This window comes from Xenopus tropicalis, chromosome 8 (assembly GCF_000004195.4).
Source record: "Xenopus tropicalis strain Nigerian chromosome 8, UCB_Xtro_10.0, whole genome shotgun sequence".
In the NCBI taxonomy this organism is placed as follows: Eukaryota; Metazoa; Chordata; class Amphibia; order Anura; family Pipidae; genus Xenopus; species Xenopus tropicalis.
Genome location: NC_030684.2, coordinates 59,368,720 through 59,395,923, shown reverse-complemented (window position 1 = coordinate 59,395,923; position 27,204 = coordinate 59,368,720). Strand labels below are relative to the sequence as shown.

General features: G+C 37.4%; 1 protein-coding gene across 1 annotated transcript; it reads right to left on the bottom strand.

Annotated features, from left to right (window-relative positions):
- Window positions 1-11,341: 11,341 nt before the first annotated feature.
- On the bottom strand, window positions 11,342-18,163 carry esx1 (ESX homeobox 1). The gene is made up of 5 exons (XM_031891489.1): window positions 17,739-18,163; window positions 16,568-16,892; window positions 14,787-14,832; window positions 12,693-12,970; window positions 11,342-12,190 (listed from the first exon to the last, which is right to left on the bottom strand). Exons 1-5 carry the CDS (start codon window positions 17,908-17,910, stop codon window positions 11,962-11,964), a joined length of 1,050 nt encoding a protein of 349 aa, XP_031747349.1. The 5' UTR covers window positions 17,911-18,163; the 3' UTR covers window positions 11,342-11,961.
- Between the last annotated feature and the right edge of the window lie 9,041 nt (window positions 18,164-27,204).

Sequence of the window (27,204 nt, the reverse complement as noted above, 5' to 3'; positions counted from 1 at the left end):
AGCCCCTAGATCCTTCTCCATTAAGGATACCCCCAACACACTACCATTCAGTAGATAGTTTGCATTTATATTATTTCTACCAAAGTGCATAACTTTGCTCATTGAACCTCATTTTCCAGTTTGCTGCCCAGTTTTCCAGTAAAGGAAGTAAAGGACCAAGGACTGACCCCTGCGGTACTCCACTAACAACACTGGTCCAATTAGAAAATGTTCCATTTACCACCACTCTTTGTAATCTATGTTTCAGCCAGTTATCTATCCAATTACAAATATTATGTTCTAGGCCAATATTCCTCAATTTTATCATTTACTTTCTGTGCGGTACTGTATCAAATGCTTTTGCAAAGTAGATGACATCGACTGCCGTTGCAGCATCAAGATTCTTGCTCACCTCCTCTTCAACCCTAATTGATAGGTAATACATGCATGACAGGCGGTGCATATGCATCTTTCAGAACATGAAATACGTTTGCAAACCAGTAATCTGGCCCAGTCTTACCGTGCTCTTGTGAGACCCTCATCTAGTTTTAGCTAGGCTACTTTATCTGATTTTTTTTTCTTTCATCTGGTATTATATCAGTAGAATGGAAGAATGCAGATTACATTCCAATATTTAAGAAGGTATTACAGTCTCAGTTTGGCAATTATTGACATCTGTAGTAGACAAGTTATTTGAAGGTTTTGTAAATGTTCACATTCAAGGTTATATTCTTATAATATACAGTTTGGTCATTTCCTATGGCAGCAAACTGTAAATTATATCCTTATAAATGGTGAATAGTGATGTCATGGAACTTCTTGGTGACTTATCCCTGTATTTTACAAAAGGGTGTACTTTATTCACCCTTTATACATTGGACTAATTGGACTAGGGTTCTAAGCTGTGTGTTGCAAGGTTCTGTATTGGGTCCACTTATATTTAATCTTATATTTAATCTGTTTATTAATGACTTGGATGATACAAACACTTCCAGTCAGCAGCAGAAAGGGCAAGCAATGTATTGTCCTGTATTACAAATATTTTGCAAATGATTATTGACACCCAAAGACGAAGAAGTTGTTTGTGGAATCTATATAACAAGATGAAGAGCTCTGCTCCACATGGCTGTCTCATCAGAAATGCAAAGCATACTACTGACCTGCTATAAAGGGTACCCTCTCATGTTAGCTATGCTGCATAACAATAAACATGGTCAAGTATAAAAAAGATATCCAAAAAGGGTTGTTGTTAAACACATAAGTGGATATTCTGAAGAATTAGAAGGAATGTGGAACTCAGGAATCTGTACAATAAGCCAAATATAGTATCTAAAATACAGACCAAGAGACTGAGGGGACTTTGAAAAGTCAGAGTATAGGGCTGTGCAGAAGGTATATAAAGGAAAACCAGGAGGGTCTTGTCAGGGGTGTAAGCTAAAGTTAAGATGGATATATAATGTGGAAGAGGACTTAAAGGGGACCTGTCAACTTAAGAAATAATTCTAAATTGTTTTCTTTTGTGTTTTGTCAAGCAAAGTAAACATTACTTACACTATATAAATTATTTTAATCTTATTTTCTTCAGCCTTGGAATTCACAATTGCAGCAAGCAGGCAGGCGCCATTTTGTGGACAAAGCAGGCATTGCATCCTGCCAAAATCTTGATTCTGTGCCAGAATGGGGGGACCTAATGCCCATGCACTGGTTACTGGTCACCTTACATGGTGAGGAGGGTAGGGCAATGTGAGGAGCGCAGCAACATCTAAGAAGTCCTGAATTGAAAGTGAAAGTAACTGTCTGCCCCACCTCTATGCCTAAGGCACAGAGGCGGGGCAGGCAATATATGACTGACAGCTGGGATATTTAAATGCTTTTATAATGGGTATGGATGTGGTAATAAAAAAATGATTTTGGTTTTTATGTTTAATATGAAAAGGGCTTTTATTATACAGCTTTTTAAGTCTGGGTGACAGGTCCACTTTAAGAAGGATGGGGGTCAGAAGAAGAACCAGAGTGAGGAAAAAACTGGGTTGGAATTGTTCAGGAGGTCAAAGCTCATTAACTCTGAATATATGTTGACTTTGAAAGGTATTATTTGGTAACCTTGTATAAAGTGATGGTAGGACACACCAAACAAACAAATCAAAATATCAACCTTTGATCTGGCAGAGGAAACACTTTTCTTTTAATGACTATTTAATGACCAATCAGTAGTAGCAGTAGGTTTCACAAAAATACCTTCCCTGTGTGCAGGTGTCAGGGGTTGAAAGGGAAGTTCTCCCAGTAGTGGGTGCAAAAGGCTTAAGGGTGACTGGGGAAATAGACAACCCTAAAGGTGTAAAGTAAGTCCTGTTGATTTGTTTTATTGTTTTGGATTTTAACTGTCATATCGGGTTTTGAGTATATTCAGTAATATACATTAGTTTCCAAAACAAAATGTATTAAATGATGGACATGAAATTGATATTTTTTAGTATTTTTCTTTTGATTTTGCACTTAGTTCTGTTTATAAAAGCCAGATTATCATGCCCTATTTCCTGTTTGATTGTTCTGTTTGTCTCTCCACATGAGCTTGTGGGTCCAGAAAAAATTATCTCAGTAAATTACTCCTCCACTAAATGTTAAACACCATCTTTGTTCGCCTGGTGAGCCGCTAAATAGATAACACTGCAATTTATTTATCTGTAGTGTCATATGTGCAAAGGTGACACACAAACCCATCTCAGCGCAGAATGGTGACACATTGACAGATACATTAGACATACCGTGAATAATGCAAAGTTTGCTCTGATTATGTTTTAAGTGTCAAGATGTGGTTGATGTCATTTTTACCATCACTAAAGTATTTAATGGCTCATTTGCTTCATGGCTGATTGGACACCAATTTTTTGTTTAATATGTATCAGCAAAGAAGGCTTTTAAACCTCAGCTACTGATTTGCTTCTAATCGCCTGAAAAGACTAGTCATTTGTGAAATCATTTTAAATTCTGTTGCTATTGTCGTGAAAGATTTCCTGGCCTCTTCTGCTTAGGCGACAATAATACTAAAATATGCTGATTTGTAAAGAAATACAATATTCAGTTAATATTAGACATAGGCATTAAAGCATATGATTTTACCACTTTTGGAAACACAGAGAATTAAATTAGGCAGATTAACCTCTGGTAAACTTGTTTGAGTTATGAACAGCATGGACTATAATTTCCTATTCATATTTTTGGGTGGGCCTTCACAAGTGTGACAGTATGGAATATGGGACAGGCTGGAACAGATGTTACATAGTTACATAGGCTTGAAAAAAGACCAGAGTCCATCAAGTTCAACCCTTCCAAGTGAACCCAGCACACACAAACCTATACTGACCTACAGTGGAGGAAATAATTATTTGACCCCTCACTGATTTTGTAAGTTTGTCCAATGACAAAGAAATGAAAAGTCTCAGAACAGTATCATTTCAATGGTAGGTTTATTTTAACAGTGGCAGATAGCACATCAAAAGGAAAATCGAAAAAAATAACTTTAAATAAAAGATAGCAACTGATTTGCATTTCATTGAGTGAAATAAGTTTTTGAACCCTCTAACAAAAAAAGACTTAATACTTAGTGGAAAAACCCTTGTTTGCAAGCACAGAGGTCAAACGTTTCTTGTAATTGATGACCAAGTTTGCGCACATTTTAGGAGGAATGTTGGTCCACTCCTCTTTGCAGATCATCTCTAAATCCCTAAGGTTTCGAGGCTGTCTCTGTGCAACTCTGAGCTTGAGCTCCCTCCATAGGTTTTCTATTGGATTAAGGTCCGGAGACTGACTAGGCCACTCCATGACCTTAATGTGCTTCTTCTTGAGCCACTCCTTTGTTGCCTTTGCTGTATGTTTTGGGTCATTGTCGTGCTGGAACACCCATCCACGACCCATTTTCAGTTTCCTGGCAGAGGGAAGGAGGTTGTCGTTCAGGATTTCACGATACATGGCTCCGTCCATTTTCCCGTTAATGCGAATAAGTTGTCCTGTGCCCTTTGCAGAAAAACACCCCCAAAGCAAAATGTTTCCACCCCCATGCTTGACGGTGGGGACGGTGTTTTGGGGGTCATAGGCAGCATTTTTCTTCCTCCAAACACAGCGAGTTGAGTTAATGCCAAAGAGCTCTATTTTGGTCTCATCAGACCACAGCACCTTCTCCCAGTCACTCACAGAATCATTCAGGTGTTCATTGGCAAACTTCAGACGGGCCTGTACACGTGCCTTCTTGAACAGGGGGACCTTGCGAGCCCTGCAGGATTTGAATCCATTGCGGTGTAATGTGTTTCCAATGGTTTTCTTGGTGACTGTGGTCCCTGCTAATTTGAGGTCATTAACTAACTCCTCCCGTGTAGTTCTAGGATGCTTTTTCACCTTTCTCAGAATCATTGACACCCCACGAGGTGAGATCTTGCGTGGAGCCCCAGAGCGAGGTCGATTGATGGTCATTTTGTGCTCCTTCCATTTTCGAACAATCGCACCAACAATTGTCACCTTCTCTCCCAGCTTCTTGCTAATGGTTTTGTAGCCCATTCCAGCCTTGTGCAGGTCTACAATTTTGTCTCTGACATCCTTAGACAGCTCTTTGGTCTTTCCCATGTTGGAGAGTTTGGAGTCTGCTTGATTGATTGATTCTGTGGACAGGTCTCTTTTATACAGGTGACTAGTTAAGGCAGGTGTCCTTAATGAGGTTGACTAATTGAGTAGAAGTGTCTAACCACTCTGTGGGAGCCAGAACTCTTAATGGTTGGTAGGGGTTCAAAAACTTATTTCACTCAATGAAATGCAAATCAGTTGCTATCTTTTATTTAAAGTTATTTTTTCGATTTTCCTTTTGATGTGCTATCTGCCACTGTTAAAATAAACCTACCATTGAAATGATACTGTTCTGAGACTTTTCATTTCTTTGTCATTGGACAAACTTACAAAATCAGTGAGGGGTCAAATAATTATTTCCTCCACTGTATATATACACTTACATACATAAACCATATATACCTACATCAATACTAACTGTAGATTTTAGTATCACAATAACCTTGGATATTATACTTATAAGAAATCTTCCAGGCCCCTCTTAAAGGCATCAACAGAATCTGTACATTTAATTTAAGGCAGTGGGCAGGGCTGACATCAGGAATCACAGGACTCCCTACTACTAAATTAGCAGGGCCCAGGAGCCCCATTATTAATCCTTCTGTCAGCTGAACCCCTGACTGGAGCAACCTGTCATTAAGTAGAATGGGACACCAATGAAAAATAATGGCCTACACATGCAAAGCCCACTGGACAACAGTATTAAGAGTTCAGTACAACTATATAGCTTGAATCATTGCTGGTGGGGTTGAAAAATTATTGATCACAGGAGGCATATGCAAGAGCCCAGCACTGAATTTTGCACTGAACCTTTAGGAGCCTCTTTGTATAGCCCTAAAGAAAATAACATTTAAACCTCACAACTTTACTGCTTTTGGCTTGCTAGGGTAACTGCAAATGCAATCAGAAAGCATGTTCAGTTTTGGTTTGAGGAGAGGCAGGTTACAAAGGAGAAATGATTAAAAAAATACATTTCAAGTCCAGGTACAGATTACTTTAGAAAATGATGTGATCAAAGTGAATTTACCAAATAGCTGCATGTCAATTAACATTATTGCTTAAAAGAGGCATTAAGTTGTTGGACTTTATGCTACATAGATTAATGAATATGTCCTCTTTGTACATAATCCATGTAAATTCATGGCAGGTGTGTGGCATCACTGGATATCCACACTGGATATCTCAATGGGGAACTCATTTCATTCAATGTATATTTTAGTGTGCTAACTCTCCTTCCAATTAATGCACTAATTGTTGAAAGGATTGCAGGAATAAAGAGGAAAAAAGTTTAATCGCTAATCTGTTTATGAAAAAGCTTACAGACTCCAGCCCTGAACCACATACTTTTGTAAATTAATTTTCTCCATGAATACAGCTGAGGCTTTGAGTCACAACATCCTGCTGATTTCACTTCTTTGTGTGCTGCTGTAACACCTGGCACATTATCCCACTTTTCATTTAGCTTGTTCTCATGAGTTCCTCTGCTTTTCTTTTGCATGCAGCCTTGTGCCACTGTTTCAGTGGAGATAGTCACAGTGTATATACACACACACATATATATATATATATATATATATATATATATAGCAAACCCAGGGTGGCACTCTGCTTCAGCTCTTAGCTTGGGTGCAAGGTAAATGATTTAAATATCCAAAAAAGACCAGCAACACCGAGTTATATTCCAAAAACAGTCAATTGTGTATTAAAACGCATGAACAGTGTTTTTAATACACAATTGACTGTTTTTGGAATATAACTCGGTGTTGCTGGTCTTTTTTGGATATATATATATATATATATATACTGTATATTAGAAATCTACCATGTGAATGATGAATGAGTTACAGACACTGGAATACTTGTGCATAAGCAGGGTTGGACCGGGGGCTGAAGGGCCCACCGGTGTTCCTGCCCCAGGGGCCCTGCAGGTGCCCGCGCCCATAGCCCCCCCTGCCATCCTTTGTCTATATATAGATATACATATATATATAGATGTATATATATTCACTCCAGCCTGTATTTAAAAACCACACAGATCTAATTTCTGCTCCATTTGATAGCTACCTAGTGCTACAGGTTTATATAGAATATGGATTTTTTTGAGGTACAGAGAGTCATTGCTTGCTATAATTTATAATGTAATTTCTGAAACCTAGACAAATGCATATTATTTAATATAGTGCTTATGAAAAACAAATTAAATCTGACTGAAAATTCCATATCTTATTCTGTAACAACGTTCTCTGTAGGCCATTTTGTCAATGTAACTTTTAGAGCAGACCATTCTCTATGAGTAACTATAATTCTTCATGGAAGGCTGGACCTTTTTGCCAGCCTCTTCTATATTTTATTTGTCCTATAGCCACACAAGCTTAATTGCACTTAAATTACATAGGTAGAACCTAGAGCAGTAAAAAATATAGTCTGTCTCAAAAAGTCTATTGCCCCCATCTATTTTAGCATAATAGTTAAATGCCAGTATCTGTCTACTAGCTATCTCTCTTTGATCCTTGACTTTCAGGTCAACACAGAGAATGAAACTTGTGTTTGTATATATATACACAACACATGGTGGATGAATGAGGCAACCAGCTATAGTTACAGGCCTCTCCATGATAGCAAGTAAGCATTTCAATTCTTTCACCTTAAATGGCCTGCAGGCTAGGGTGTCATTCACTGCTTTGAGCCCCCTAGAGGGGACAGACCTTTAGTTTGGCAGCCTCTGCCTTAAAGAGACACTGACAAATTATAAGTGTTTTCTTTTTCTCATTTACATTGTGCTAACAGGGCACTGAGTTGTGTAGACAGCCATTGTTCTTCTATGACTACATTGGGCTCCAGCTTCCACCTCAAGTGCTTTTGGTAAAAGGCATTACAGGAGGAAAAGTACCTCAACCCCCTGTGTTTTCACATATTTAAGTAACTAAACTAATGCTATGTTATTTTAAAATAGCCATGTTTTATGAACAAGTACACAGGTGAAAAGTACTAGACAGTTCCACTTTGCTGCTTCTGAAAGCCAACTTTTTAATGCAGTTACTTTTCCACCCTGCTATCTATGCAAAAGAAAGTCAGTTGATATCATTAAACCACACCAGATCTTGATCTCCACAAACTTCCAATAATTAAACTGCAGCTACTTTACTCACATATGGTGGTTTAATGCCATAGTTCCAGAATCTCCCAGGCAAGAAATAGCCCAGGTACTTTAAGAATATCTGTATCAGTACCAACCTTATCGATCCAATGGACTTCATTTTGATTTGCTGGTTAGCTCTAGGTAATTAAACACTTATCCTATACATGTCATGACTGAAAATGCTTCACTGACATCTGTCTAAATAAAGGTAATGTAAATGTAATGTTTTCTTGCCAGATTTGGTGGGTGGGAAACTTAGCATAGCTTTCTCTCATATTTTTGGAATGATAGCAAAGTTTTCATGTAAACAAAGGACAATGGGCCTAATGGTTAAACTGGTTCTAGGAAGGTTTGGGCTTTTGAATTCTTGACTTGAACAAAAGAAACAGGCGAGAAGATGCAAGAAAAACTGGTAAATAGAAAAACAATTCAGTCTGCAGTAGAATCTTAATTTGAATAAAATTTGGCTTTGGACTTTTGATTAATCTGTCCTTTACTATAATTGTCGATTTACTAATGGAATACTTGATCATTTCTAACAGCTACTTACTATCTTTTGATTTTTTTATGTGGGACATTGGCAGATAGAATAGGTCACTTGTGACTTTACCAGAAAAAAAATATATACAGGTTTTTCAGGGTACATATATTCCCTTCTCCTGGATGCAACAGGACTTTCACCAGACTATGCTTTGCCATTTTACTTCATAGTTGATGAACCCACGAGATAACATGTGCTACATGCTGTGATGTGTTTTATGAATGTTTGTTAAAATTTTAAGATGTAACATTTAGAATTAAAAAGTAATATTCTGTAGGTTAAAACGATTCAAACCCAAAGTGTAAATCTGTGGAGTCAAATTTGTTGTAAACATTTCTTTCAGTACATGTTGACTGTGAGAACAGATATAGTGACAAAAGCTTCCCTATGTACCCCCAGTGTTTACTGATCGGCTTTGGATGTAAGCTGGTTTTAAGTAATATAACATTACCTGTGTACTTTTTATTATATTATTAGCTTTCACAGTGGGTTTGTGGCTCACACAGAGAAATTCTTTTGTACAGAACAAAGCAGAGAAAATTAAATGTACATGCCAGATCTGAGCCCTTTGCTATTAACCCACCCAAACACTGTTCCACCAATAATGCAAATTAGAAGTTTTATGAATGCGTAGAATCCAACACTGACTGTGTGATTTGGCTGAATGTAAATATACAGGTTAGGATGTGGGTTTTTAATCTCTTGCGATGCATAAGGTCTTCTGATATTTGCAAAAAATGCATTTGTCAGAGACTGAAGATTATGAATGAGATTCAGTTTCCATGTAAAAAGTAGGGTGAATGATTGGTTGTTAATGAACATCTAAGATCAGTTTAGTAATTATTAAATATGTTGTCAACCAGGGGTTGATAGTGGAGTGCAACATGACAGATTGGGGATTCATGCTCTTTTGCTCCTCTGGATACTCCTAGCACTATAGCATAGTGGCATAGTGACTGTACTGTAAGGGGGGTATGACCAACCGTAAAATATCAAGAGTATTATTGCATGAGGGTGCAGGTTATATACCTCAGGAACCACAAAGTCAATAGATCAACACAAATCTAATCCTGCACCTCAATAAATATCATAATAAAACCCTGTAGACTGTTGCCATAAGTATTGCATGATAACATCACTTATTTGTAGGTATTAAGTTAACAGAACAACAAGATAGATTAAAACATGTATGAAACAACCAAGCAATCAAGTTTAAACCAATCAAAAATCATTACATTATAGTTACATTGTTACATGGACCAGAGTCCATCAAGTTCAACCCTTCCAAGTAAACCCAGCACACACAAACCTATACTACCCTATCTATAGACTCACATACATAAACCATGTATACCAACATCAACACTATTTATAGATAGATAGCCTTGGATACTATGCTTGTTCAAGAACTCATCCAGGCCCTTCTTAAAGGCATCAATAGAATCTGCCATTACAACATCACTAGGAAGGGCATTCCCCAACCTCACTGCCCTCACCGTGAAAAAAAACACCTTTGCTGCTTCAAATGAAAGTTCAGTTCCTCCAATCTGAAGGGGTGGGCTCTGGTGCGTATTTTTATGGGGAAAAAGATAACCCCCTATCTGCCTATAATCCCCTCTAATGAACTTGTACAGAGTAATGATGTCCCCTCGCAAGTGCCCTTTTTCCAGAGAAAACAACCCCAACCTCGACAGTCTAACCTCATAGTAATTAATATTTCATCCCCTTTACCAGTTTAGTTGCAGTCTCTGCACTCTCTCCAGCTCATTAATATCCTTCTTAAGGGCTGAAGGACATCGTCCTACAAAACAACAGTTTGTGCTCAGTAAATACATTACAGGGTCCTTTTCTATATAAATATTTAAATACATTAAGACAATAAATCAGTGCTAGACCAAACCGGCCAGGCTCCCTATGCAGCCCAGCCAGCAAAGGACCCGGACTAGGAGTAAATGATAGAGGTATGTGCCTAGCAACCTCCCCCCCACCACCACTGCACCCTAGGTACATGCCTCTTCTGCCTACCCCTAGTTCTGGCCCTGCAATAAATGTATCAAACATCCAGTGTTCTGGTATCATCTAGCTACAATTGCCTACAACTGCTGTCTATCTACAATAATGTATCTCTTATCCCTTTATTACCTTGAACAAGTCAAAACACTTTTTAAACCATATGTTATATGGATATATAAATTAAAAATCCAAGACCATCTATAATATCTTGCTCCCATTGTATTCAAAAAAGTGCCTTGCCTACAAGTTTAGGATTTCTAATCTGGTTTATATGCTCTCTTAATCTTTCTTTCAAAGATCTAATAGTTCATTCGATGTATTGTTTGCCACATTTTGGGGTCTCCACGTAACACTTGAAAGGGGGTGGCATAGGAGACCAGCGTACACAGTAACCAACTGAGAGGTGGTCGATGTGCACCAGTAACAGACCCTCAGCACAGGGAGCAGCAAACCGACAGCAGTAGAAAAAGGAGGGGGGCGTCATCCAGGCACTCAAGGATACCAAAAGGGCCACAAATATAAAAGTAGAAACTAGGGATGCACTGAATCCACTATTTTTGGATCATCAAACCCCAAATTGACTGAATACCAAACTGAATCCGAAGCCACAAAGGGGTTAAAGGGATCTTGTAAATTTTTCTCATTGAATTGCATCTTGCTCTATGGGAAAACCTGGAATTGAATTAGGGGATAAGCTTTTGTCATCAAATTGAATCTGACCCATTATGTGGAAGAGCTGTCAGAGTATCAGCAGAACTGCTTAATGCTTTTTTTTTACAGTGGATTTCTGGGCTTGTAAATGGTTTTTGTTATACATTATTATTACTTTTAATACTGTAAATCTATGCTGTATGTCGTTATGATTCCATTCTCAGCATACACTTTCTAAACAGCAGTGGGTTTAAACCTTTGGCTTTAATACACGGCTGGCAATGAACATTATATTTCCAGTTCATAATTGTATTTCCTTTTTAACTTAAACATTGATTAGGTAAGCCTTTACAAATAAAATCTGATGTATCTGCAAGTTATCAAACATTCCAAGACAAAATAAAAAAGATAACTATAGGTTACTTTAATTATGCTTATAGAATACTCACAATGAATTCTCCTGCATTTGACATTAGAAATTATATTTCTTTATCACAAATATAATTTACACAAATATAGGCATGTACTATGTGCCCATCCTTTACAAATTATACTTACATTGCTAAAAAAAAGAGAGATTTTTAAATAGAATATTATAATCTGGATAATTGTTGGCTAGTAAACTGGGGCTTTGATCCCCAAAATTCAGCAAATTGGTGTAGTTTCTAAGGCACGTGTAGGCATATATTCTGCATTGCAAAGTAGATTCTGTATTGCTTACTAGTTGTGCATTGTTTGTGAGGTTCTTAGACTACTAACAATACCATGAATGTGATGGATTTATCGTGAGTCCATGTAGTACTAAGTTATGGTTTGTGCAGGAATCACACAAAATAACATAAACTCAAGAATGTGTGGAGGTAATTTTGAAAGCTTTAACTTCTGTTCAAAATATAATTTAAATTGCTTGGTAAATTCATTCACTGGTCCACTAAATGCAGCATAATTCCCTCTTAAACATATTCAAAACAGTGCACTGGGTACTGTCCAGAAATTGTCTTTTCAGTAGCCCCTTCCAAAGGAATCAGCACATTTCTTTGTTAGTCTCAGAAAAGCTGCCACCACTGAGATTTATGGTGGGGACTTGTTCAGAATGTTCTTTTGCACTTTGTCTCAAAGCAGCAATACTGGACATTTTCCATTCACCCATAGTTGGATCAGTGAGAGCTGTGAAATCAGAGTCTGAGGCAGGAATTGGGTTTTCCATCAGGAGGGAGGATGTGGTCATTAGCGGGTTAAGAACACCAAGGAACCTGGAATAAATGTCAAAATGTGCATATTAAAGCTTGTGAGTGATGATTTAAAATGCAGGTTTGTGATAAGCATAATAAATAGTGTTTAATGGATCAACACCTTATAATATAAAGATAAAATAAGAACTTTTAACATCTTGCAGATTTCATCTTGAGCAGCAAAACATTACTTGCCACATATCATATTTAAACTATTCTACTGTTTTTTTTTCAACTGCTTTCTAATTGTAGACAATGTTTATCTGTTGTAAACCAAAGGCCCTTACCAGCTGACAGGAGATACAGCTGAATTTGTCAAACCCTAAAATGAGTATTTGTATGTTTAAATATCCCCTGTTCCTATTGTAGCTGCTTATGAGGCTTTGTATTGTAATTATTCACCATGTTGGTTATGTAATTGGTGTGTCTACAGAATAAAAGTGAGGTAAATGATGTTGACAGTATGAAATTGATCATATAGGAGACACAACTGGTGCAGGAATGCTTAAACTAATAACATTACCTTCCAAAATAAGGATTTAGAAGGGGACTACTGAAAAGTGCTGCCCAAGAGATGTTACTGAGGTTTAGGGAACCCGGAGGAGAAGTGCTTAAAGCAGGCATGACAGATGGTAATGGCACAGTGGACAGAGGTACTGTTTTCCAGGCAGAATCGGTTAGAGGTGAATTGCCATCAAGATACAGTCCCAAAGGATGGCTCATGGGAAATCCAGAAATTCCTCCCAGCATTTCAGTCTTCTCCCGTTTTCTCCATTTTGCCCTCCGATTTTGAAACCAAACCTGCATAAACAAGAATTGTCCATTGCTGAGCTGCTATGATGCAGAGATATTAAATCCTTAATATTACATGCTGAATACAATTAAAATATATTTTTCTGTTACCCCTCTCTCTGCTTCTCTACTGCTCTTCTCACATCTCCTCTTACTTCCTACTGCCATCTGTTCTGCCTTCTATAGTGCTCCCTCTTCTTCACTGCCTCCCCAGCTGCACCTATTTTGTTCCATTGTAATACTATACTTTACTCCCCTCTGCCATTCTTTTTTCTTTGCCCACTGCTATATTTTCTACCTTCTGCCATCATTTATTTCTTCCCTTATGTTTACTGCCATTTTCTGTGTTTTCCTTCCTCTCTAAACCTATTGTTTCTTCCACTGCTTGCCAACTATATAAATTCCTTTCCACTGCCAGTTGATATTGTTTCCTTCTGATTCAATTTCTACTTACTGTCCATATGTACTTTAACATTTCATAAAAGGTATTAAGTAGAACTTCCCGGTCACAGTTAGTACCTTTACACTTAGCAGTAATCCTAGCTAGGCTCAGTTTCAAAAAGCTACACCATGAGATAACCCGCCATGACAGTACTCTGTTAAGAAGCATACAGTAACAACATGCACAGCAAGCTAAACCATTGCGCAAACAGGGGCAAAGTTTGCCCTGGCTCTGTAATTCACAGCAACCTGTACGATAACTACTGATTGGTTACTAGGCTAGGGCAAACATTGCCTGCAATTGTGCATAACCCTGTTAACATGTGAAATAAACTGATTTATGCAACGTGTGTAAATTCATATTTAACATTTGCTCTCCTCTCATAAAAAAAGAGTGTCCAAAACCCTTCACTCCATTTTTAGAGCTTAGACACTGGTATTCTAATATAATTTGTATCTCTCAGCCTTGTAATGATAATATTTGGTTACTAGGGCTTAATTACCTAGCAACCTGCCAAATATTTAAAAATCCAAGTGAAGTAGATATGAACAGAAAGAAAGCTAACACAAGACAAAAAATAACAATACAATTGAAGCCTTAAAATCTTATTTTTTTGGTTGCTCATATCACGTTACCCCAGTTACCAGTATAAAATAGGGCATGAGTGAAAGGTGAATTAAAAAAAAAACATACAAACTAATAATTAGGACTAGCTGAAAAGCTGCTAAAACAGGTTCATCTATTAAAATAACACCTAGTTTAAAAAACAATTTATATTTTGTGCACAAATTGTTTTGAATATACAACTAGACAGAGGGACATTATCTGCCAGTGGATAAAATACTAAGATTGGAGTTAAATATCATAGGTGATGTCGTCCATAGCAACCAATCAGCAATTAGATTTGAACACCTGCAAGGCAGAAATCAAAAGCAAAGTTCTGATTGGATGCTACAGGAAACACCATCTGTGATATTTATCTCCAAACTTAGTAAACACGCCCCTAACCCTACTAAGGTAGTAGCTGCCAATAACAATTTAAGGAAAAATGTAGAATCCCCTTTCATACTACAGGAACATTTTCTCGATCTTCTGTTATATTTCAAGTCCTATAGTCATATCATCATCTTAGTAGAGAATGCCAGATTTATTTAGACCTGTTGTTTTGTTTGCATTCTTCCAATTTTAAATTATTTATTAGGGTTTCCTCCCACACTCCAAAAACAGGTTAATTGTCTTCTGACTATATTGCCTATAGCATGTGTGAATGTGATAGGACCTTAGCGTGTAAGCTCCTCTGGGGCAGGGGCTGATGTAAATAATCTCTGTAAAGTACTGTGTCAGCAATATAAATAACAGGAAATAAATTGAACAGCCGTATACCTGCACTCTGGCTTCTGTTAGATCCAGCCTCATTGCAAGATCCTCCCTGCAAAAAGAAAAACAGAAATGTGTTACTATTTTCTTACCCACATATACAAAATAGAGGTGCACTGAGCCCATAGTATTAGGTTTTTAGCCAATACAAAATTGACTTTAAAATATTTAACAGAATCTGAATGCTAATGTACATATGTAAATGTGCAAAAATCCACCTTCATTTGTCCAATTGTCAAAACTCATATTAAGGTTACAGGCACTGCCAAATTTTCTAATAAAATTCTAATACATAGACTTGCTATATTGACGTGAAGGAGCTATACTATTCATAATAAATGGGTCAAGGGGAGCATAAGATTGTCACAATAACTTTTTATTCATATTATATTTTTCTCTTATCATCCAGACATTTGTTCAACAGTTATTATGAAATATTGCACTGTTTTATTTTATATAGTTCACTTAAAGCATTGGTTTATAAAACTGGAAAATATCCTGTAAAGCTAAAATAGGGCTTTTGACAGAGAAGATGGGGCTCCATGCAATGATGCAAAACAAGGCATAGAAAAATAACCAAAATCAAGAATTTCCCATCTACAGCACAGAGGCTATGGATTCAACATGAGCGCTCTAATATTTTTCTTTTGATAAAACCACATTCTAATATTCAATATAAAATATCCAAGGAATAATTTAAACCCACAGAAATCCACAGAATGCCCCATATATACAGACACTATATGAAAGTAGATTCCTTGATACTTTCCTTGACATTTGCTACAACATAAATATAAAATATACTGGGCAAATTAGTACCAGAGAGGTAACCCAGAGCAACCAACCTTTTGCTTTTCTCTCCAACCCAAGAGTGTCAAAAGCAAATCTCTGATTGGTTACAAAAGGTTAATAAATTTACCCCATTGTTTTGGAACCTAAAAACTTGCTGCTAAATGGGAAAATAAGAACTTTCTGTTGAGGGTCCTCATGGTACATACTTGGATCCTGATCCAAACATGTACCATATATTTTCTATTTTGTGTTCTAGTAGACGGAGCTTATAATGTCCATTTGTTACTAATTATACCTCTGTTGGGTATCTCCAGTATTTCACAGAAATTACTCTTATAAACTCCTTGATGTTACTATAAACTAAATTGAGTTTGATATTAATATTTGCTTGTGAGAGCTTTGTAAGTACACTGTTTATTTTACAATACATTTTACACCTTTTATTGAGAATAAGTTCTGTAGTAGCCATTACTCCAGAATGTAGCAATTACTGTTCTTATTTAATATATAAAGTGTTGTTTTTGGATTATGCTGAATCTACAAAAATTATTGGTAATGTCCTTGAATTTATGATTGGTACTGGGTCTTCTCACCAGCACAACAGATGCTAATAAGTCATAATGTCATGGCATAAACTATACCACTTATGCCTGACCATGTATTTACCTTATACAGGGACCATGTGGAAAGATTGACAAACTACTGATTTCTTTAACATAGTACAGAAAAAAAACCTCCCAAACAGTAAAGGAAAATTTTTGACAAAAGTCTAATCTAAAGTATATACGTAAAGCAAACATGACTTCAAGCTCAACTTAGTTAAGAGGGTCTAATGTTAAGAGGCCATTAATGTAGCCAAACAACCATAAAGAATTTATGTTAAGAAAGAAGACATGTGAAACCCATGTAACTGTAAAACCCCTTTTCTTATTTGCTGAAAAGTGTTTTTTTAGCATTGGATATTTTACTCTAAACGTCACAATTAAATCAGATACCTGGTGAAAACATCTGGATAGTGGGACTTCCTGAATGCCATCTCAAGCTCCTCTAGCTGCAGGTTACTGAATGTGGTGCGGTACCTACGCTGTTTCCTTTTCCCTGAGGGAGCGGATGACTCCAAGGCACAACTCTGTTTAGCAACAGGTTCAATCTTTTTTCCAGTTCTGTCTTCATCACACATTTCATTAGCTACTTCCACCCCAACAGTGCTCTCCATTACCCCTGTCAGTCTCTTTTCCATGCTTTCCCCATCTCTGAGTTTGGTAGCTGTTCCTGTCTTACATAAGATCTTTGCAGGGGGGGATCCAGCACCCCCCAAATCTTAAAAATAAAACAAAACGGATTCATGATTAGTATCTTACCATTTTGAATGTTATATTGTAAGAAATAAAATGATGTGATGAACTGTTCCTCCTGTGTATGTTTGCCACTGACAGGGCATACACAGTTTCCTTTTCCATTCTGAATAGGTAAACATAAAGCATAAATAAAGCTACACAATACTCTACTGGTAACTGAAAATGTTGATTTTCTTAATGACAAGTCAGGGCTTTTTTTTAAATAAAAACAAAGACCCCCCTCCCCAACACACACACTCTGTACTTCAACATGCAGAAAACAATACTTTTGGGAATTATATACAGTATTTCAGAGCAATATATCAGCCCCCTAATGTTTTCTTTTTCATATTAAGTCCCAATTGAGATTCTTAATTTAGAATTCATTTCAGGTGACTGGTTAGACTGGTTCAGGTGACTGGTATTGTTAGAATTAGGGTCAAGTGACTGTTGGAACCCTGACAATAACAAACATTTAATGTTTTAAACTAACAGATGTGCTTGGAAATAACAAAAGGGCAACACCACTTCCCTTACAGCTGAATATAAAATTATTTAAACCAGCTACAATCACTATTAATGCAGAAATTCCATGTATGCAAAACAAAATACTTTAACAAAGGTATCCATAGGTAACCCATCTGTTTACAGGAAAGACTGCAGTATTTCTCTGTGTTCTGTTAAAGCTGTCAATTTCACTTAGATATAAATAAAGAAATAAGAGTATGATTTGACAGAAAAAAAATCAGGCGGGTACTGTAGGATTGTTTGATGGAAGCTGTTTAACTTATCCATTGCCATAAAGGAGCATATAAAGAAGTGTACTCACCCTCCTGTGGCTTTTGTTGGATATTTCCTGGAATTTTCTTCTTGTCTGTAGGAGCTTTTCCGAGAATGTAGTCTATAAAGTAAGGAGAGAGCAGCTGGGTGCTGGGCAGGGACTGGCAGGCTGGTTCTTTGCTGCAGTTCAGATTGGTATCAGTATGTGCTGCTGCCTGCATAGTGTTTCAGTGAGGGAGCTCTAGGCTACTGCCAGCTGGACATGTTTCTCTGTTTTTTAATCTCATTGGTCCAGCCACTGCCCTTCACGTCTTCTTGGTCAGCTTCTCATATTCAGTGGCATCAGGGGTGGGGATCCTTACTTACAGGCTATTAATTCATCAGCTCTTTAACCTGAGTATCTGGCTAACAGTGGGTGACAGGGAGGGGGCACTGGCGTAGGTTATTGTGGGCTGGATGTTCCACACACAGCCTAAAGCTATTAATGTTACAGGTTTAATTTAATGGATTGATGTATTTTTATACTTCCTGATTCCAAAGTATAAGTATAATGAAATCTGAGTCTAAATCTTACAAATTTCTATTTTACAGGGCTTTGACACATACACCTTTACTATTTAAGTCTTTTTTTTTCTATGTCTCTGTCTTTTTCCTCTTTTTTGTGTGAAAAGACTAACTCTGCACTCTGAATTTTTTGCACAAAGTGAAGAAGAATACTGCTGCATATCATAAAGCTGCAAGTCAGGTATCAGTTGCCTATGCACCTACGAGTCCTAAATGAGAAATAATATACAGGTATGTGATTAGCAGGAAACCTGTTATCTGGAAAGCTCTTAATTAAGGAAAAGAATATCCCATAGAGTCCATTTTAAGCTCTTAAAGTTAACCAAGTTGCATTAATTGATATTGGTGACAAAACAATCCCATTGAGTTTATTTAATGTTTAAACCTTTTTAGTGGACCTAAATTAAGGTGATCCAAATTACGCAAAGGCCCCTTATCCAGAAAACCCCAGGTCCCAAGCATTGCTGGTAATAGATATTATTCTAATACCTGTATTAGAACTATGACAATAAATAGGAGATGGATTTAATGATTAAATGTTATATCTGTGTGTTGTAATATTGCTGGAAAACAGACCTGCAATTTGCTCTCTTCCCCAAACCTGCATATTACGAATAATCCTAAATACTCGTCCCAGTTGTTATTCATGTATTACTGACTGCCCAAAATGCAAGCAGTGATATGAGGAGAGAGGAACAAGTAGTCTCGGATCTTTGCTGCAGTTCAGATTGATAAGTGTTGCTGCCTGCATAGTGCTTTACTGGGGATTGCTAGTCTGGCACTACAGTGTCAGCTGGACATCTAACGGACATCTTTTGCCTTAGCATGTCATATTGTTAGTGTTAGCGGAGAGATGTATTACTTACAAATGTTTTAATTCCCCTCAGTTAATCCTCCCTTAAATAATAATATTTACTGTAGGCTTTCACTGCTGTATGATCCATTTCTTCTCTTTATTGCTATCCCAGACAAATGCATGTTCAGTTTTGTAAAGTGAAGCCTAACCAATGTAACAGTCAGATAAGCAGATGCTGGGATTTGTAACTTTCCAATGTAACTTATGCAGGGCAAAAATGCTGCCTCTCCTGCCCCCAGTAAAATCAGATGCTAACTCAATGGCACCATATAATAACACTGCTAGCTCAGTGGGCAAATTCAATTCAAAGCATATCAATGTGGAATGAAATACATTGTTAGGAAAAAAAAGTCTGCCCATGTGTTTTGAGAGCGCATAGCAACTGCTTTTTCTCATTTGTGTCACTGTACTGTGTATTTTAAAATCAGTTATTTTGCAGTAAAAACATACTTCAAGCTTTTCTTAAAAATGAAAGTTTAATAGACTGTCTAATTTACATTAAATGTACTACATTGACAAATGTAAGTGTTTCATATTTCTGTGAACTTTTATTCCATTTACATTTCTTACTAGATATTACAATACATTTCAGTAATACTTTTATATAGCTAATAGAGAGCAATACCTGGAAACAACCTAGTGGCTAGAACAGAATACTGATAGTTGTAGTACACTATAAAATATTGTATAACAGGGAATGCTGGGAGTTGTAGGACAGGTGTTAGCGTGATCTCTTTTTATAGATACAGGTGAACTGAAGGAACAGGAAAATGAACTAAAATGAAGAAAGAACTGTTTATATATTTAGTAAGTGCACCCATATTCACAGCTAGATTTAGTTACGTCTTTAATTCAGGGGCTTGTAATAAACTGCAATATTGCAAGGGGTTCAATGCATGCAAATATGGAGCAATGCTTTGGAACTGTTTGCTCTTATTTTGGTCCTTTTGATCCAGTATCAAACTGTGTTACATTTCTCAACCAGTATTTTCTAGTTTTCATGGAGCTACCTATAGAAATTAACCTTGTGTCCCCTATAATGAAGCAGGTTAGTGCATCAACTGTATGGTTGTCCTTGTATGATGTTTGTGGAGACATTGTGGAGATGTCACTAACATTCTTTACATTAGTCATACTTTTATATGGGATTAACCTTCAGTTTCTTATTATGCTTCTTTTTATTCAATACAGAATTCCTGCCCATGATTAGGGGGAGCTGGGTATGAAACTTTTGTTAGGATATGATTAAATAAATGAATCACTGTGTAATAGCACTTTGCTGCACACAAAACTGATAAATGTAGGTGTAAACAATTAACATACAAATTAGTTATAACATATCATATATCACATGAATTAATATATCATCTCATTTATGATTGCTGTATGATTGTTGCTGTGTATGTTGATATTCATTAGGTATAATATTTTCATACAACTGAAACGGCAAATTAGTGTTTTCTTTGGTTCTTGACATGAAGGTTCCTGATATTATGTGCTCATGTCTCCCTCTGGTGGGCAATGATATTAAGAGACAAGAGATCTTGCAATAATTTAAATTTTAACTATACAATATGTTGCTTTTTGGCTTTTACGAATTACAACTTGCAATGACTTGTTAGCCATACACTGAAAGGTCCACTCATTTGCCAAATGAGCAGATCTTTACCTTATATGCCCACCTTGAGATGGGCAATATCTGATTGATCCTTGGGCCAATTGATATTGATGGGATGTAGGCTGCTGGGAGAGGACCGATTGAACAAGCTGATGACATCAGGATGATTTTTGGCCAGATACTGGTCAGGTAGGCCCATCTCAGGGCCCCATACATGGGCCAACTAAGTCCATTGGCAGCTTGAAAATCAGGGTTGCACTGCTTTTATTAGATGTGTCCCTAAATTTTCAAGGGATTTGTAAACCATAGTTTATATCCCCAGAACACCTCAAAGTCTGATACAGAAGCAAATGTATGGGATATGTTTACCTACCCCAGTTCAAGTAGAGAAGGTTAGAGGCGCAAAGACAAAATCCATCCCATAATTTAACCCTTTGCTAGTCTCCAACTGTTTACTTTCTACACCCACATAAGCCAACCATTAAATAACTGTGCTCCAGAATTTGCATTTTTTTGTGCAGTTAAGGTTTTGTCACCAGAAGATTAGTAGCTTCTGAATAGCTATAGGTTTAGGGCAGCTACTAATCTCCCCATGTGAGACAAGCCCAAGGCTAAAGATCAATTTTTTTCCCTTAAAGTCTCTGACCAGGAAAAAAATAAATAAATAAATAATGCATTTAGGTAGGTGAGGTTATTTTTCTCCTGTCAACTATAAGCACTATGACATATGTTGCTTTTTGACTGCCACATAGTTTTCAGGGTGCTACAGCACCAGTAACACCTTTCACCACCGGTTACCTCTCAGAAGAGAGGCAAACACTCTGCAGATGCTGGCAGCAACAGGCACCATCTTGGAATAGGGTTACTACTTCAATTGTAATTTCAATTACAATTACTTAAATTGCAATCAGTACAGCTCTTCTAGCTGAATTCTCTAGACATGTGCCTGAATTTTCAAGAAATCTGGTAACTGTACTTTAAAATACTTGCATCAGTGTCTGCCATAGTTAGAGAGTTTCCCATCTGAATCTGAATCAGTAATTGTTCAGACACTTTCCTATAGTAGATGGTATTCACAAAAGCACAGGCATAGTGTTTACAACAAACCAGAGGTAGTTCTCACTGTTAGTGATGAGCAATTTTTTTTGGCAGGTATGGATTCACAGTGAATTTCTGCATTTTGCCATTGGCAAATTGTTTTGCGAAGCTTCCGCATCAAAATGGACACGTTCACGGCAAGATGGGCATGGTCGCAGCAAAATAGGTGCATAAAAAAAAGACAAATGCAACAAAAAAAGTTGCACAACAAACGTGGTTCACAAATTTTTCGCCGTTTTGTGAATTTTCCTTTTTTGTAGATACTTATCTCAACTAGCTAAAAAGGTTTGCATGTGTTAAGGAACATTTATAGGTGCAAGTTCCCTTTGTTTATAAGATTTAAAGGTGCACATTTTTGCATTCATTTTCGAGTGCTTAACTTACTCTTGTTTTTGTAAAGCAGAAAGAGGCTTGCTTGAAAGAAAGGCGGTATGGCAAAATGCAATTAGACTATGCAGACACTCCATTATTTCTGAGCAATTATATTTAATGTTTTAATAAAACAACATATTTTGTAATGATGCGTCCTCTCTTTTTTCTCAGTCATACATAAATGTGTGCACATTGTGACAAATGGATTGCAAGTTGTGGTTAAAAAAGTGTCAGGATTGCATCATTTTGCTCAGTGTTTATATAACATTTATGTTTTATTTATTAGGTACAAATCTACTGTATCTAGTAATGCAGCCTGCAGTGGGAGCCCTGGAATTACTGCCTCATTAAGCATGAAGGTAGCCGCTCTTGCTTGCGATTCGTCATAATACACAAGAGGGGGTTGTGGGAGCACTCCAAAGCAAAATAGAATATACTGGGAGGGTGCATTTGTGCTTGGTAGTACAAGGAGTGTGTTTGGATGCAAGTACCTTTAATAAATAGTATCAATATAAGCAATGAGTGAGTCCATTTTTGCAGACCACACATATTTATATTCTATAAAATTAAAAAATGCATTTTAAAATGACCTAATGGAGCTGCCATTAGAGAGGCTATGCATCTTGAATGCAGTTTCTATAAATACAGCTCAGTGTGCAATAGAACGCCCTGTGACATTTAGAAAGTATGTTTCAAAAGTCTGTAAGTTACAGAATTATTATCTGCAACAGCATCTATCCCAAATGTTATTGCTTAATTATGTTTTAGTGACACTTCTCAAAGTATCTTCAGGGTGAGCTTTGCCCTCTCTTGGGGACGACTGCTATGCCTCTTTGTGGCTGCTTACAATTAGAAGTGAGAGCTGGGCTCTAATCACCTGCTTTTGTGCAATTAATTTTTTAAACCATGGCAGGCTGGCTTATTATTAAGGGGCCTGCTAGAGAATGAATGCTCTTGGCAATCACTGTAAAACTTTATTTTACAATACCAATTAAAGTGGCCACATAAGTTCAACTAAAGCAACTTTGTGAATGTAAAAAAATATGTATTTTTTAAAAATTCAGTGAGAGTCAATACAGCCAGATTTCTACATTGAAATATTTTGCTTTATTTAACTGGCCTTTATTAATGCATCACATATGGCTGCCTGGTTTATCAAGGTTTGTGCCATAGTTCTTCCAGGGTAAAGTGGCTGTCAGAATGCAGGACATGCTTACGGCTGAGCTATTCATTCATTTAGCTGCTTAACATAAGTAACCTTTAAACCTTGTTTACACAAGTAGTTGGTGGCAGCAACCTTGCATCAGTCACATACATGAGTCCAAAAATGGTCACATGCTGCCAATGTCAATTCTTGGAAAAACGCAGGAACACATTTCAGATAATATGAATAGAATTTTACAAGGCTAATGGACTTAACATCTAGCACCATAAACACTATGTTACTATGTACATTAATCACACGGAAGAACATCTTCAGGATACGTTAAAGGAACAGTAACACCAAAAAATGAAAGTGTATAAAAGTAACTAAAATATAATGTGCTGCTGCCCTGCACTGGTAAAAGTTGTGTGTTTACTTCAGAAAGTCTACTATAATTTAAATAAATAAGCTGCTATGTAGCCATGGGGGCAGCCATTCAAAGGAGAAAAGGCACAGGCACATAGCAGATAACAGATAAAACACTATTGTATTCTACAGAGCTTATCTGTTATCTGCTATGTAACCTGTGCCTTTTCTCCTTTTTTCCAGCTTCAATGGCTGCCCCCATGGCTACACAGCAGCTTATTATATATATTATAGTAGTGTTACTGTAGCAAACACACCAGTTTTACCAGTGCAGGGCAACAGTGCATTATATTTTTATTACTTTAAAGCTCTTTCATTTTTTGGTGTTACTGTTCCTTTAATTTGGAACAGTTGCACACCTCCATGGGTAAATGAATAGGTCTCAAAATTATAGTACGCATGCTATACTATAATCTCTCAATGGCTACATTAAATAAATCCAATATAAAAGGTACAGTATCCCTTTGGAAAGCACAGTAGCTCTTGACCTTCTGCATAGCTAGATCATATTTAAATCTTAAGTGCATTGCCAATCTTAAAAATGAGTGTGGGTTTGGTACCATATTCATATGGGAAACTCCTTGCCTTTGTTTTTTCACAACACTGCCAAAAGGTTCAGCATATTTATAGTTGTAATGATCCAGGCCTAAGGTTTGAGGGCTGATTATTAGATTCTGGTGCAGAGTGCACTGGTTCCAGACCTACTATGGGTCTGGGTATATATGGAATCCAGGGAACAGCAGCCAATGTGTGTGAAGTGGACTAGAATATAATAGAGGACAATGATAGCTGAGCTTTTTTACGATATTTTATGAAATCTGCTAGGCCTCTTTTTGGTCTAGCAGATTGCAATGTTGCTTTGGAAATCTTAAGGGGCCTAGTGGTTTAGATCAGTGCTGTCCAACTGGTGGACCACACCCACATGCTGGCGCAGTGCCAGCATTGTGTCACTGTATGTACTGCCTACTCTATGCTGCCTGTGTGTATGGCCCTATGCTGCCTGTGTGTACCATACTCTGCCTGCCCTACCCTGCCTGTGTGTGCATTACTCTGCCTGCCCTATTCTGCTTGTATGTGCAATACGCTGCCTGTCCTATGCTGCCTGTGTGTGCCATACTCTACCGTCCCTATGCTGCCTGTGTGTGCCACACTCTACCTGTCCTATGCTGCCTGTGTGAGGTGAACCTGGCAGGGGTTTGTTCTGGGAGTTTGTTAGTATTTAGAAATAGTCATTATATGGTCCCTAAAGTATGTCATTATATGCTGGGGATTGCTGTGCTATCCAGAGGGGAGGAGGAGGCATATGGATTTAAGGGTATGTTTTAATATGGCATAATATAATTATTTCACTTATGAATAAAGGGGGATATCCCTACAGTGAGCACCAACCATTTGGGTTTTTGCTGCGCTACCACCATTAATGTGGGTAAACTCTTGTGATAAAATGGGTGTGGTTTGGAGTGGGTGCAGTTTAAAAAAGGGGAGTGGTCAACACTGGCTTCCATTATCAGCCCTCCACCACGTTGGCCAGAAAATTCCGGCCCTCGGTACCACAGAAGTTGGACAGCACTGGTCTAGATAAATGCCATAACCTGTCATAGTAAGGTTTCTATACAGTATCTGTTGTAGGGATGAGACCTGGCAAGATTCTTAAATAATACAGCTTATGTAGGACAGTCATTTGAATAGCATGTACGTGGCCTAATGATTACATTTTTAAGAAACATAAACACACTTGAAACACGCAATTAAATAAATTAACAATGGTGATGTTTTAGAAAGGAATGTCTGCCACTGCAAGTCATTTATAGAAGAAGTCTATTGTCTACATGAGAATACTAAGATGAGGTCTTTAGATATGTGCTGTAGGAGTTAAGAAAATAGGTCCAGGAGCACAATAAAAGAAAAAAATTATGTTGTAGGGGAAAATATGAAAATCAATCATTTATGAAAAAATAAATAAAACTGAATATTATGATAAACTTGAGTAAAAGGTAACTGGAAACAAAACTTTTTGATTCTGTTTTAGACCATTTCCATGATTATAGTGTGATATAGAACCTTCCAGCAGGCACTTAAGCTGTTAAGTTTTTCAGGATTTGGTTGTTGTGAAATATACAGCAATTCCGTTCCAGATGGCTAAAGCAGGAATCATTTTAACACGCAAATGTAAGCCAATCTAAATTACATGGCATGTCAGTATCATCATTCTCTGTCAGACTGCCAATTGCTTGTCCAGTAATTACAGCTATAAACTAAAAATGAACTCCCCCCATTACATTTTCTCTCTTAAAACTTGGTAATACATGCAAACTCATTTATATTTCTAGAGGATGCCAAAACAACTAATTTATATATCTGGAAACGTGAATACTGTAAAATCACCTGAAGCATTTATCCGCTGTTCCAAACTAGATGAGAAATGAGGCTGGGGTGTAACAATAAAGACAGCAGACCCTCTGAGTGTGGGAGTATAGCGATACAGTGTATGTCCTGCGTGATAAGTAATTTTGGTACGGGAATGTGATCAATAATCCATAAATTATACAAAGTGGCCTAAAACCAGCACCAGAGCCAGTGGTGCAATTACTTTAAACTTTAAAATCAGAGGGCCCAGGCCAGTTTGCGAAGTTATCCTTTGGCCTCTTCCTCTCACCTCACTGCCTGCAGGCCTAGCCAATTGCTTGTTTGTGGTTTTGGGTGGCAAACATTGGAAGACAGAAATAGCTAGGAAAAGAAACTACCATGCTGCAGACCCCACAGCCCGGGCCCCACTGTTCCCTGCTGTATAGTAGTTATGCCATGCCGAGCCAAGCAGTATAGACAATACTACCTGGCCCAGTGTCCCACTAGCACTCTAACACCCCCGGCACTCATTTCTTCACTTCACCTCCTGCGGGTCATTTGGCCAGTTGTGCCCCAACTTCGCTCGTTACTGCCCACCTTCAACTGCAGCCTATTCCTACCCTTATTTCTGGTGCACTGCTTTCTTGCAGTTTATTATTCAAATACATATTTTTTCATTTTGAATGAACAGCACATATCTGGTTGACATTAAAGAACCCAGCACAAATACTATTAAATATGTAACATTGTTTTGGATACAGGATAATAGATCTCACACCTGAACATTTGTGAGAAACAGGTCATCTTGCTAAAGGTTTTAGTGCAAAAAGTACAGATGATTTGGTCACATAAGTCACACTGCTCAATTACTTGTATTTTTTCATCAATATACACAGCAACTGTGTTCATTATTGTGTGACTGCTGTCACCACTGTAAATGTATTTATTTATTTTCTGTATTATGAGCCCTGTTGGCTGGCTTTGCACTCTTTGCATTTAATTTGCATTACTCTTCTAAACTTCCAGGATCAAGCAACAATATCATAGTCAAAAATTCAGTAAAAAAAAATGAAATTCTTGCTATCTGGGCA